This window comes from Babylonia areolata, chromosome 24, assembly GCF_041734735.1.
Source record: "Babylonia areolata isolate BAREFJ2019XMU chromosome 24, ASM4173473v1, whole genome shotgun sequence".
Lineage (NCBI taxonomy): Eukaryota > Metazoa > Mollusca > Gastropoda > Neogastropoda > Buccinidae > Babylonia > Babylonia areolata.
The window spans coordinates 16796527-16810567 of NC_134899.1; the positions used below are offsets into that span (position 1 = coordinate 16796527).

Genomic DNA, 14041 nt, shown 5'->3' on the forward strand with positions numbered 1-14041 from the left:
TTCAGCTTGATTGTAAACAGTGGTACTGAGCACTTCTAAGAAACACTACTTTCAGTTTTACATTTCCATAACAGTATTTCCCCTAAGAAAACAATGGACCCCCCATGCGAAAACCATGGTATTTTGAATGTGACAGTTGACGTTGAAACTCAGACGACCTTCATCTTGAGAAAACAGAGAGAGAGAGAGAGAGAGAGAGAGAGAGAGACGTTTCTGTGCGCACGTCTAAATGAACAAAAGAAAACTCTCAATAAAACCTGAAAAATTCGATTGCGCACAAACAGACGCGCTCACGTGTGTGTGTGTGTGTGTGTGTGTGTGTGTGTGTGTTTGTGTGTGTTCATGTCTACGCGCGCGCGTGTGTGTGTATGTGTGTGTGTTTCATGTCTACGTATGTGTGTGTCTGCGTTTGTGTGTGAGCGCGCGCGTTCGTTCCCGTATAATATGTTGCCTGCAGAGAGATAGTTAAGCTCATCATCTGCCAGATCAATGCAGCTCGTAATTTCACAACAAAAAATAAATCTCGCTACAGTCCCAAGAAACGGTTCTTTTGGAAGATCAGAAATCCCCAATGACAAAAATGTATTCTTTCTGTTTGTGAACTAAGTGAATTTGATATGGAGGAAGGCTATTGGAACTGGGAGCTGGGGGAACGATACATGTGACTTAGAACTGCGGATATATAGGCTTTTATTTTATTTCAGTTTTTTGTTGTTGTTTTTTTTTTATTCAGGTTTTTTTTCATCTAATTTAAAGTTTTCAGTGGCAAGCAGTCACCACTACTGCAGAACTGAGAATTCGTCAGACAGAGAGGTGTGGATATTCCAGAGATAAACATCACATCACGGCAGACGTACCCATAATGCTGGACATTCCCAGTCATGAGAGTACAAAGATTTTTTTTTTTTTCAGCCAACCTGATTTTTCCTTTGTGTTGCGTGCCAGGTGCCTATGCCAGTTCAATGGATATCGTAACTGAACAACCGAATATCTCCCCATAAATCCTGAAAAAGCTTTTTTTTTCTCCCGACTGTCTGCGCACACGCGCGCGCGTTAGTGTGTGTTTGTATGTGTGCGCGCGCGCGCATGAGCGTGCATGTGTGTATGTTAATGTGCACGCATGAAGGTTTATTCTGTCGCAACAGCAGCTGTCCTAAACACATCAGAACTAAATATCCAGTACATGCACGATCGGTTCCTATCGCTTTTCTCTTCACCACGGTGTACATTACAGAATGCTTTGCTGAAGTAAGCTCGAATACAACTGTCATCATTAATTTCTCTTCCGAGTCCTAACGTTTTGTTGTGTGCTGTTTACACACTGCATCGCTCTAAAACTTTATGTCGTGCTTCGAATTGCTAGTGTAACTGTTCAGATACAGCGACTCTTGTGGAGGGGGGAAAAATGTGTAGACGGTTTTACAATGTTGAGCGTATTTCTGGACATGGACACTATATGAACATGGAGCTGTGGAAACACAGTCCTGCTCGAAGCAGAAATTATGTATCTGGAACAGTACATCAATTAAAAATCAACCAGAAAAAAAAAGACAAACGATGCGGAAAGAACCAGAAAAAAGTGACAAATTTTCGGTTCTGAGCAATCTCTTTTTACATGTTCAGACGTTAAGTTTTAAATAATCTAAAGAATCTTAAGACTGGTTGAGCTGCAGGTGACGTAGTTTCAGTTTCAAACAGATGTCAAAGCGTGTGGACAGATTCATCCACGCTACACCACATCTGCTGAAAAAAAAGGGGGTGGAGGGGGACATGGAGATGTGAGAACACACAGCCGAGCCTGTTCACTCTGATGAATGTTGTGACCATTCCCGCTAAATTGTCCTTGTTCTTTGCTGTTGGCCCTCTTTGCCTGTCAAGCCGGGTGGGGTTTTTTGGGGGGTCGGGCAGGCCAGATTTGTCAATCAACAGTGCCAGAGCGCTCTTTCCTGTCTCCTGGCTCGTTTTCTTGGAGGTCACGGACCTAATTGCGTGGATGTTAGATCCGCGTGTGTTCCTCTTGCCAGAATTTAATTAGTCGATAAAAGCCCCGAGCAGCTGCCTTCCCTTGTCTTCAACAGAGGCGGGGTCTCGGGAGGGGGGGGGGGGGGGGCGTGATTGAAATTCATGGTTTCGAGACATTAATCACTCGTTGTTGTAGGGCCAGCATGTCTGTGATGGTCCGGCTACCTTCCCCTGTATTTATTTTCGCTTTTTTTCTTTTTTCTTTTCTTCTTTTTTAAAAATCTATTTTTATTTTTAACATTAGTATGCTGTATTGGGCATTGAAAAATCATGACATTAGTCAGTATTCCAACAACCTGTCTGCGTCAAGCAGACTTCACATTGCAACTCCGTGTGTCTTTCCCCTGTCAAGTCTTATCACCACTGATATGGTATGGAAAACATTACAACGTTTCATTGACACGAGTGCAGCTAGTATGACCAAATCTATGGCACGTGAATAGCTGAGAGCCAGATTTCTGAGTGTCATATTCTTCACATATGGATATGTTTGCACTTTTCAACGAATAAGGTCACGACTTTCTTTTCAAGCTGAACTAGCCTTCAAAACGGAAGGTGATATTTGACTGAAAAATGGCTTCCCGTTCAGTACTTGCAGGGTAAAAACGGTCAATGCTGGGAGGTTTGTTTTTAGGAAAAACCATCACAGGTCTTTTTTCTGAATGTCCTCGTTTTCAACGAAACTGTTCTATCTAGTGTATTGGCTGTTTGAACACGAAATACGGAATTGCTTCAATTTCAGTAAATGCGTGACAAAGTGGTCCCAGCTAAGCCATGGAAAGGAGGTTTACACTTAGAAACGATTCGATAACCATGTGTGGACTTTGGATTTTTGTCTGGCTGAAGACGATAATGACATACTTAAGATATGGGTCATCTCCCTTTATGCTAAAAAAGGGGGAAAGGAAAAAAAAGGAAGAGAGAATGTTCAGAATATGGGGGTTTCTTTTCTCCATTTTCCGAGGTGGACCAGACTGGCCCTCAGCCACTCCCCAGCGTGATCAGATAGCAGTAACCAAAATAGCAAAGAATAATGAGATTAATTTGGGGTGGAGGGGGGAAACGGGACTACGTGTACTACGAAACTGTTTCTTAAAGCTGAGTTTCAGTTTCAGTAGCTCAAGGAGGCGTCACTGCGTTCGGACAAATCCATATACGCTACACCTAAAGCTGAGTACATTCTAAGCAGTTGAATCAGGTCAGTCTGCAATGACTGAGGCTCCCCCCCCCCCACCCCCACGCCCCCTTCCTTCCGTAAAAAAAGTTCCTGGTGATAATCAACAGAAAATGTTTTCTTCAGTGTCAATAAGTATCCTTGATTCGATCTTGTATATAAATACTTTGCCGGTTAGCAATGCGTTCATCGCCAGTGTTTCATGGAACGTGTAAAAAAGATTTAAACTCTTTTCTGCTTGGCAGCAGCATTAGATATCTTCGCTTTTTTCTGTTTTTGTTGTTGTTGTTGTTTGTTTGTTTGTTTTCCCTAGGATAAAATGACAGGGAGGATTGACTCTTATTCGTGGCACTGGTGCGTCAGCCAGCAGGAATTAATCCCCCGTTGTCACTGCGATAACCGCAGTGTTTCTTGGAGAGCAGATGGCGATTAGAAATCCCCCCCCCCCCCTCTCTCTCTCTCTCTCTCCCTCTCTCTCCTCTCTCTCTCTCTCTCTCTCTCTCTCTCTCTCTCTCTTTCTTTTTTCCCCCACAAGCTTGTGTGATCGTCTTCCACAACATTTGATACGTTTTAAGATTTCTGCATCGGTTCCCTTTCCCGATTATTTTTCTTTGGATTGAGGGGGCGTCACAAGAATGAAACAGTTTTGTCCCAGATCAGGGGTTTCAAGCCATCTCTGTGTCGCATGTTCGTGCTGGCATAGTTGTTGTTCTCCTTCGTTTACTTGCTTTCGCGCTTTGTTAGTTTGCTTGTTTGTATGCTTGATCACGCTTTGCTTTTTTTTTTTCTCCCTCCGTTGAAATGGTTTTTGTTAAGTCAATCGAATGCTGAATCCGATATCGAACGAACATGTCGAGAAAAATCAGATCTTCTGGAAATTAGCTTTTTTCGGGGGTGGGGGTGGGTGTATGTGTGTGTGCGAAAACGTGTATTTTTGCGTCCATAGTAACCACATAATTATAAAGTGCCAGTCCAGTTTTGGCGTTTTCGTTTTTGCTTTCTTTCCTTCTTTGTTTTCTTTTGTTTTCTTTTGAATAACGTTCTGTTTTTACTTTGGGCTGGTGTAGTGTTTAAAATGTCCCATGAGTTGTGTGTGGGGTTTTTTTGTTTTGTTTTTTGTTGTTGTTGTTGTTTTGTTGTTGTTGTTGTTGTTTTTTGGGGGGTTGTTTTTTTTTTTTGTTTTTTTGTTTTTTTTTTTTGATTGAGTGGTACTCGATACAAAAAGTAATAAAAAGGAAAGGAAAAAGTATGGTATTACCATTTCCTATTTCTCACGACAAAATGTGCAATCACACGGTTATTGCCGTCAAGTGAAGGCATGATCCAAGTGATTGTCCAGAAACTGAATCTGATGTGACTGCGCAGATTGCTGCGTGAACGTCGTATTTAGAGCAAAAGGATGGACACCTTTGATGGCTGCAGTGTCTGTTAGCGCGGACTGCCCCGTTTCTGATGATGCGGTGTTTCTTTCTTCGCCTTGTTTTTGTTTGGGTTTTGTTGTTGTTGTTGTTGTTGTTGTTGTTTTACACCCTCACTTCATCGCCTCTCTGATGCAGACCGGGGGTGCCTCTTGTTTCTAGAAATTTCAGTCAGAAAGTTTTTTTGGTTGTTTTTTTGTTATTGTTTTTTCTGTGAAGGGAACATGTGATCGAGCTGAATCTTAATATCTTGTGACTTTGGCAGCAAGACACTGCACGACACGACATAATTATCTTGCTGCTTTGTTCATTTTTTTTTTGGGGGGGGGGAGAGAGGGGCTGGGGGGGAGTAGGCGTCGGGGGGCGAGGGGGGGAGTCTGACACTGGTGCTCGTTCTGGATGATGTTGGACGTCATCCCCATCGTTGAATTGAAGAACACAATCATTCTGTTTTGATTCGGATAGCTGATGACTTGGTTTTTTGCCTCCTTTTTTTGTGCAGAAGACTTGTAAAGTTGTTTTGGATGTCTTCACAAAATCGGGTGTTCAGAACGGAAAATGGAATTCATCGTTGGGGTAGAAAAAACTTTTTTTTTTTAAATTAGAGTGTTGCGTTTGACTGTAAGGGACGAGTCGAAACGTACGATTGCCTCGACACACGGCCCGTTTAACATTGGGTTCACACGGTTTCCCTCATCCATACGTCTGGAACCGTTCGTGTCACTGCACCTTTAGACAAACGGTTGAAAAACCAGTGGAATGCTTGAACTGCCGTTGTCCAGCGTTCCTCACACCTATCAGCGGCACTGTGTGTGATGTTTGTTTCAGGCAGTGGGGAGGATTGGTTTGTGGGTTGGTAGATGATCGAACAGGTTGTTTCGTGTGTGTGTGTGTGTGTGTGTGTGTCTATGTGTGTCTGTGATGGTTGGTTGTTTTTTTTTGGGGGGTGGGGGTTATTTTTGTTTTTGTTTTTTGTTTTGTTTTGTTTGATTGGGTTTTTTTTTTTTTTTTTTTTTTGGTTTTGTTTTTGTTTGGGTTTTTGTTGTTGTTGTTTTTTTGGGGGGGTTTGGGGGGGGGGGTCGATTAACTGATTTGCCTGGCTACTCAGAGATTGGTTGGCTGGCTGGAAGTTTGATTTGTTGTTTGCTCAATCGATCACTCGTTTGACTGAGGGATCTGGTTGGGATTAGATCAGTCTGCGTGTTGGTTGATAGGATGGTCAGTTTGTTGATTAAACCAGCTGACCAATACCTCGGTCGGTCAGTTTATTGACTGATAAATTCACTTGGCTACATTTAGATCGATTGATTAATTGGCTAGTTAATTGATTTCTGTGTGTGTGTGTGTGTGTGTGTCTGTCTGTCTCTGTCTGTCTGTCTGTCTCTCTCTCTCTCTCTCTCTCTCTCTCTCTCTCTCTCTCTCTCTCTCCTGCGCGTGGCCACTTGTAGTTTCTTCGCTTGCCTATGTCTCTTGCGTCATTCCAGTCTTCTCGTTCCCCCCCCCTCCCGCCTCCCCCCCTACCCCCCCACCCACACACACACACACACACACACACACACCCCTCCCCTTCGCCTTTCCCCGGCCCCCCACCACCTGTCTGTCCCTGCCCATGCCCATCAACAGCACTACCATCCTCTCCCCCTTCCCGCTCATCTCCACACCTTTGGAGCTGTCGACACGCGATGAGGGGCGTTTGATTTGAAGTTTTAATGAGTTTCTTTTGAGGCTGTGTAAACGGCTGGCTTTTTGTTTGTGTTTGCTGTTTTTGTGATGATGATGATGATGATGGTGGTGTTGGTGGTGGTGGTGGTGGTGATGTGTGACAGAAAGAGTTGGATGACGATTTTTCGGTTTTTGTCTCCTGTTTCTTTGTCTTTCTTTTTTACTCTGTCATGTGTCTGCGTCTCTTTCTCTCCCATCCTCTCTTCCACACACCCCCCCCCCCCCCCCCCCCCGCCCCCGCCCCATCCCACTCCTTGTTTCCCCTACCCTGTCTTTGCCTTCCTCTGCGTGTCTCTCTGTGTCTCTGTCTCTATCTCTGTCTCTCTCTCTCTCTCCCTCTCCCCCTCTCTCTCTCTCTCTCTCTCTCTCTCTCTCTCTCTCTCTCTTTATGTCTCTTATATTCAAATTTTATTTACAGCTAGAAAAAAAAAAAAAAAAACAAAACAAAAACAAAAACAAAAAAACTTTGAGATATTACAATGACGACATTTAGAGTGGGATTGATCAAGTTTCGTCTGGGCGTAAATGTCAAAATGTCAACATTCCCCAAAGTTTTAACAGGCAGACACCCAGGGCACACATACACCAGAGCAATAAGAATTCCCAAAGGAATATAACGCGCTCATTGAGCGCTAGGTGTTGCAGAGCGGTATTCCATTGATTTAGCTCTAGACGCAGACTATGAACAGTGAAGACGTGTGGGAAATAAAAACGACAGAAAGTAGAGAGTGAGATAGAGGAGGAGAGAGATGGGGTGGGGGGGGCTGGGAGGGGGGGACAAAAGATAATGGTTTTGATACTTTCTTTTGCTTGTTTGTGTGTGTTAGGGCCAACGAAAAAGACAAAACAAAAAAGTATTTAAAAAACAAACAAACTTATTTTGTATGCATAATAAAAACATTTTTTTAAACTGCCAATACTGTGATAAAATTTGCAAATATGGAAACTGAAATTCATTTCCTCATCAAATTCCCAGTTTATGCACAAACTACGAGAGAAAAAAATATGTATCTTGGCATTACATTCAAGGCTCTGTTGATTCCCGTTTATTTCAGATATGTGGAAAGATAATATGCTGTCATATTTATTCGTTGTTGTTGTTTTTTCCTGTTCCTGTTAATGTTTTTTTTATGTTAAATTCGACATGTGTGGTGCAGTGGAGCAATGTTTTTTCTTCCTTTTTTATCTTATTTTTCCTCGGGTCTTTTTTCCGTGTCGTTATTTCTACGTGTACGTGTTCCCGGGTGGACATGCTGCAGGTGGCCTTTGCGTTCGTTGAACACTCGAGTCCCTGAGTTCTCTCGCCAAGATTTTTTTTTCCTTGGGTATTCTTTTTGTCATACCTTTCACAAGCGTCCGTTTAACGTGGACACCTGCCCTCAGGAGTTATGGCCCACAGGTGACAACCATCTCAGGAAAGCGAGGGGGGTGGGTGGGTGTTGTAGAGAGGTGGGAGGGAAGGACACCTATCTATCTGTAACACTACACTGACACCGCCAGAACTAACACGTGAAGATAGTCAGCGAGGATGCCCCTTCCCCCCAGTCCCCCCCAGACCCCAAACCACTTTTTTTTTTTTTTGGTTTTCCTTTTGCTGGATGCTCGTGATTCGAACTCACAACCTCTAACCAGCTGAGCTGTGTCCAGGCACCCAGGAACCCTCAGGTGGTTTCTTCTTCTACTACTACTACGTCTACTACCTTCTTGGACTGCGACTCCCCACAGTCACTCGTATGTACGCAGACAGTAGGCTTTAACATTCCTGGCCACTTTTACCCTTGTCATTTGGGCAACAATGTTCCGTTTTTTCCGAGGCAGACGATCATTGCTTTGTTGTTGTTTTTGTATGTCATTGGCCAGGTTCGGGACGAGAACGACCACAGCCCTGTTTTCTCCCCCTCCTCTTACCAGGCCCGGGTCAACGAGAGCGTGGAGGGCAGTGTGGCACATGACGTGTACGTGACGTCACTGTCCGCCACGGACGATGACGAAGGCGAGAACGCGCGCATCTCCTACCTCGTCATCGACGACCCCAACCACGACTTCCGGGTGCTGGACAACGGGACTCTGCTGGCAGTGAGAGGTGAGGCGGAGGGTAACATAAAATTTAGCATTATATCAAAACAGTACAGTACTGTACGAATCATGAATACACATGTAAAACGTTTTTTCTGTATTGTAGAGCTGAAGAAGAATGAGAGAAAGAAAGAAAAAGAGGGCACAAAGAAAGTGAGGGAAGCTGGGGACGGGGGGAGGGGAGGGGATGCGTAGTTGGAAGTGTTGATTCATTAGGGAAATGAGCACAATGCAAGGCGAGAGGGTGGGTGAGTATTAGGGGTGGGGGTAGATCCACAGCTGGACTGGGGGGTTGCAGAAGCGATCTCAGTTTGTTCCGAATCCACATACGTAAGGAACCTGCCAACACGAAGCAACCCCAGCGTTGCCGGGATCGCTCGTTCAGCCCATACCAGGATCGTACTGTCTGTCACAGAGATGATCTCACGGACCTGGAACAAACACTATCATAGCAGAAGAACCTTCGAGGTTTTCGCTTGGAGACACGATTAAAGGAAATGTTTTGGTTTTGTTTCTCTCTCTCTCTCTCTCTCTCTCTCTCTCTCTCTCTCTCTCTGGTTTTGGGGTTGCCTATATATCATTTAGAAATGAGAGTGAAGGACACTGTGGGATCGTAATGAAATCTGCGATGATGCGGGTGGGCAGGCAGACGGAAGAATGAGGGACGGGGTTGATGGGACAGGTGGGGGGAGATGCGGGGGGGGGGGGGTTGTTGCTGGTGGTCACGCGGATAGGGTTGAAATGTGGTTGTCTGTTACGTGAAGTGATAGGTGAGCGAGGTTTCTGTTTTAAAAGAGTTTGGTGTATGTATATACCATTAAAACAATCTCAGACTCCTGCTTGCACCGGTGTGTTCCATCTTCTTGAGTGCCATGCGGGACGTGGACCCGTGCGGTGTATTTGGAAAGAATTATCCAAAACCTTGGAAAATAGTTGTTATCGTAAGATACTAAGATATAATTATTGACCACATCACCAATGAACGAGTGCTCTGAACCATCAAGCAGCACACTGGACCATAAATGATGAAAACTGGCTGACATCAGGTAAGAAAACAGCGTCCGAATGGCCACCTAAAGAGATCTCAGTGACCTTGCTAAACACAATCCTCCAAGGAACTGTTGATAGAGGGAGACGGAGGGGTAGATAGAAACAACAAAAGAAAACGAACTGACAACATTGACAGAATGGACTGGAAAATAGTTTGCTCGAGACCCAGCCATGGCACACACCCGACAGACTTGGAGGAATCTGATGAACAGTTTTCTCTTTATTGGGTTAAGAGATAGGAAAAACACAGAGAAGACGTTTGGTCATCACACACCCTCACCCCACACCCACCTCCACCCACCCCATGCCATTCCGTGTCTTCTCTCGAAACGAAACGAAACTAATTTTAATTTCACGAGGGTAGTGGAGTAGGCACAGCAGCTTTTTTTACATCCAGCCCTCTCTTTGTGACCTGCTACCTGCCATGCCCAGGTCTTGATTTTAGATTTGCATGCACTGAACGAAACGTGGATGAACTGGTGGTCTTTTAAGTTATATTTCAATTGACCTGTTACGATCATTTTTGACTTCTCTCTGCTTTTCACGAAATGATAGGTACTGGGCAGCCCTGAAATTTAAAGGCTTCTGCGGTGAGCTGGGCTATAAGCAAAGCGTTTTGGTTTTGTGTGTGTGTGTGTGTTGTTGGGTTTTTTAACTCACTTTTAAGGTCAAGGAGAAAACACACCCATTAAATCTTGTTTACATGGGAAAAGAGTGCAATGTTGACTTAACACCAGCATAGAATTCATGGCACTTTGCTGAGCACCGTCATATGTGACGCACAGCACAACGAAATGACAAACTGTGTGATTAATTCCATATATATATATATCATATTATGATCATTACAACATCTTTGTAACACTTATACAGTTTCGCATGATATATTTATCTCCATTCCTGGAATAGCAGCATTGTCACAGAACCTGCAAATTTGTTGTGCAGTGTGATTTTTAACCATGTTTTCTTATGGGTTATGCTTGGTTTTTGTTGTTTTTTTTGTTTTTGTTTTTGTCGGGTTTGTTTGTTGTTGTTTGTGTTTGTTTGTTTTTTGTTAAATAAGATTGCGTTAAAAGAAAGAAGCATCATGCGCTGATACAGTTATATCGTCCAAATATAGAGCAGTTATACATTGCATTCACAGTGATAGCTGTTTGAGCGTTGAAGGTGTGTTATCCATGTTTACTTACCCTCTTCAAATGGGGGCCAGGGCCTGTCTTGAATAAAACACCCCAATATCGTTATGGTTCTCAATGGGTTTCATTACCAGCAGCATGATTTCATTTCATTTGATGTGACCCCCAGGCCTGGACAGAGACTCCGGGGACAATCCCCGCGAGGTGCGGGTGGTGGCCCACGATCACGGGACTGTGGAGAACAGCGCCACGGCCACCGTCACCCTCACGCTCCTGGACCTGAACGACAACCCCCCACTCTTCCCCGAGCCACCATCGCTCTTCCACATCAGCGAGGGCAGCCAGGTGGGGTCCCCCGTGGGCAATGTCACGGCCACGGACGTGGACGAAGGAGACAATGCCCAGGTGGCTTTCCGCCTGCACTCAGAGGAGGTCGGGAGGGTGCCCTTTGAGGTTCTTCCCGAAGGCGAAATCCTGACCTCTAGGGATTTGGACAGAGAGGAGATGGACCGGTGAGATGAAACTGGGGGTTGGGGTTGGAGGGAGGGCTGGGGGGGTGCTACTGAAGGATATGAAGGGAATGTGAGAGAGTTTGGGGAGTGCTATGGGAAAGGCTTCGAGGGAGAGAAGAGAAAAGTTTAAAAGGTAAGAGCTTTGGACAGTGCTTCGGTGTGCTTTGTGGGAAAATTTGGGGAATAATAATCGTGGAGGACTTTGGGTTGAGCTTGGGGGAGATATGGGCGTGTGTGTGTGTGCTTGCACAAGTAAGTGTTCATCTGTGTCTGGGTGTGTGTGTGTGTGTGTGTGTGCCGTGGAAGCTGCGATACGTAGACTAGAAATGAGTGTGTGGAGGAGGGGGGTAGAGGAGATGCAGGGTAATGTGTGTGTGTGTGTGTGTGTGTTGGAGCTCATGTACGTTTATATGTATTTGACTGTGCTTTCATATCTGTGAAACTGCATGTTTGGTGCATATCTGTTATGCATGTGTGGGTGTATGTGTGAATGTGTGTCTTCATGTTTTACATTTATTTGCTTATTTATCATCATTGTTGTCTTATTTATTTATTTATTATTATTATTATTTTATTATTATTATCATTACTACTACCTTTCTTTAAAAATTATTATAATTATTATTTATTTATTTATTTATGTAAACTTATCTGTTATTTATTCACCTTTTTTTGTTTGTTTTTTCTCAAGGCCTGACTAAGCGCGTTGGGTTACGCTGCTGGTCAGGCATCTGCTTGGCAGATGTGGTGTAGCGTATATGGATTTGTCCGAACGCAGTGACGCCTCCTTGAGCTACTGAAACTGAAACTGAAACTGTGGGAAACCTAAGTAGAACGTTGAAGAGAAGAAAGAACTGTGTAGATGTTTGGAGAGAGCTTTCGCGAGAAGAACCTGAAGAGCTCTGGTGATATATTGGGGGTAGAAAGGAGAGCATTAAGATTTTGATGGGACTTTGGGGAAGAGCTTCGGGAGAAGGTGGGGGAGAGAAATATGGGGAATAATAATCGTGAAGGTCTTTGGGTTGAGCTTGGGGGAGAGCTTTCTGAACAGCTTTGGCTGGGAGCTGTGGGAAGCGCTTTGGGGAGAGGTTTTGTTGTTGTTGTTTTTGTTTTTTGTTGTTGTTTTTTTGAGAGCTTAAGGGATAGCTTTGCTTTGGAGAGAGCTTTTGGGACATCGATGTGTGCATTTGGAAAAAAAAAACTCAGGGAAGAACTTTGGGCAGAGGGGAGACCTGTGTAGGAAAACTTTTGGAAAGAACGTTGGGAGAGATCTTTTAGGAAGACTTTTTGGGAGAATGGATAGAGCTTTTGGGGAAGGGCTTTTGTGTTTTGTTTTGTGGTTTTTTTGGGGGGTCGTGGGGGCAGCGTCTGGAAAGGGTCTGAGAGAATTTTGAGGGTTGAAATTTTGGGAAACGTTGCAGTGGGCAGTGGTTTTGGGAAGGTCTTTGTGGAGGAGGGAGATCATTGGGGGGGGGGGGGAACTTCGCGAAGAAGGGAGAGCTTTTGGGAGAACATGAGGGAGAGCCTTGGGAGAAGGAACTTTGATTGTTTTGCAGCGACGGTTCATCATTTATGTGTCTCCTCGGGGCTTCTTTAAAGGTCTTTTGGGGCTGTGTTTGCCCTGGTTAAAGATTTTCTCTGTGCCGTTTTTTTGGTTTTTTTTTTTGGGTTTTTTTTCTTCTTCTTCTTCTTCTTCTTCTTTTCTGTCTCTCCGTTTATATCCGTCTGTCTGCCCTTTTCTGTCTGTTTAAGATTATATTCCTCCTTCCCCCTCCCTCTTCAGTTTTCTCTTTTTGTTTGTCAGTCTGTCTGACTGTCCCTGCCCCCACCCCCCAGCCCCCTCCTCTCTCTCTCTCTCTCTCTCTCTCTCTCTCTCTTTCTTTCTCTGCGAGCTGATCTCATGACTGGTATTGACCAATGCTAGCAAAATGAAAGGGGAAACGAAATGGAGTGAGAAAATGGAATGAAGGATGGAAGGAAGGAAAGAATAAAGAACGAATGACTCCCTTGATGAATAATTAGAGAGATGATGCGAGGCGGTGCATTTTTTCACACGACGACTTCAGGCCAACGCCAGTCAGTGAAGTCAACTAAGAATGGATGAGGGGGGTGGGGGTGGGAGAGGGGGGTGGGGGTGGGACAAAACAGGGCCGTTCGGACAAAAGTAAGCGTGGCGGTGTGTTTGTCAGCTTGGCTTGGCGTTCTCTCTCTCCATGGCCAGTGGATCAATGATCGAGAAAACGAAAGAACGAACGAGCGAGCAAACGAATGGATGAATGAAGGAAGAGAGGATGAAATGAAGCAGAGATTTAAGAGACCGAACAAACAAACAAAAAACAGCAACAACAAAAAATATGATCAAATGGCTTGTCAAACAGAGACAAATCTTGATGCCTTTCTTCTGCCTACCCCTCCCCCCCACCCCCCACCCCCACCCTCTCTCTCATTCCCACCTCCTCACCCTCCTCTCTCCCCCTCACCTTCCCAAAATAAATTCTCTTGTTCTGACCTTCGGCCGAGGCCACTGATCGAACGAACGAACGATCGAATGAATAAAATTGCTTGAGCGATAAAATTCAATCATATTGTCATTGATCAGATTTAATTTATCCATCCTCCCCCACTCCCCCCATCTTGACTTCAGCCTGGTCTGATGAGTGAAGGGGAGGACAGGCGAACAAGCAAGGCGACGAGTGAAGGATGAAATCGCGCTGACAGACTAAATCTGATGCCTTTGTTAGCTTCCAGTTGTCTCCCTTCCTGGCCTTCCTTCATTGAAGCCGGGACCAGTGAACGGCGAGAAGAAAAAGGAAAAGGGGGGAAAGAAAGAAAGGAAAGAAGAAAGAGAGGGGAGCGGTTGAAAAAAGAGAAGAAGAAGAAAAAATATATAAAGGAAACGATATGAAAGGAGAGACAATAAGATAGAAACAA

The 14041-nt window shown here is 44.5% G+C and overlaps 1 protein-coding gene across 3 annotated transcripts in view; it reads left to right on the top strand.

Moving 5' to 3' along the window:
- Positions 1–14041, top strand: part of LOC143298773 (protocadherin-7-like) — a 275058-nt gene that overhangs the window by 228620 nt on the left and 32397 nt on the right. For all 3 annotated transcript variants that reach the window (XM_076611722.1, XM_076611724.1, XM_076611725.1), the window contains 2 exons: positions 8197–8419; positions 10768–11110. In XM_076611722.1, coding sequence (XP_076467837.1) covers positions 8197–8419; positions 10768–11110 — 566 coding nt within the window. The remainder of the gene's footprint in view (positions 1–8196; positions 8420–10767; positions 11111–14041) is intronic.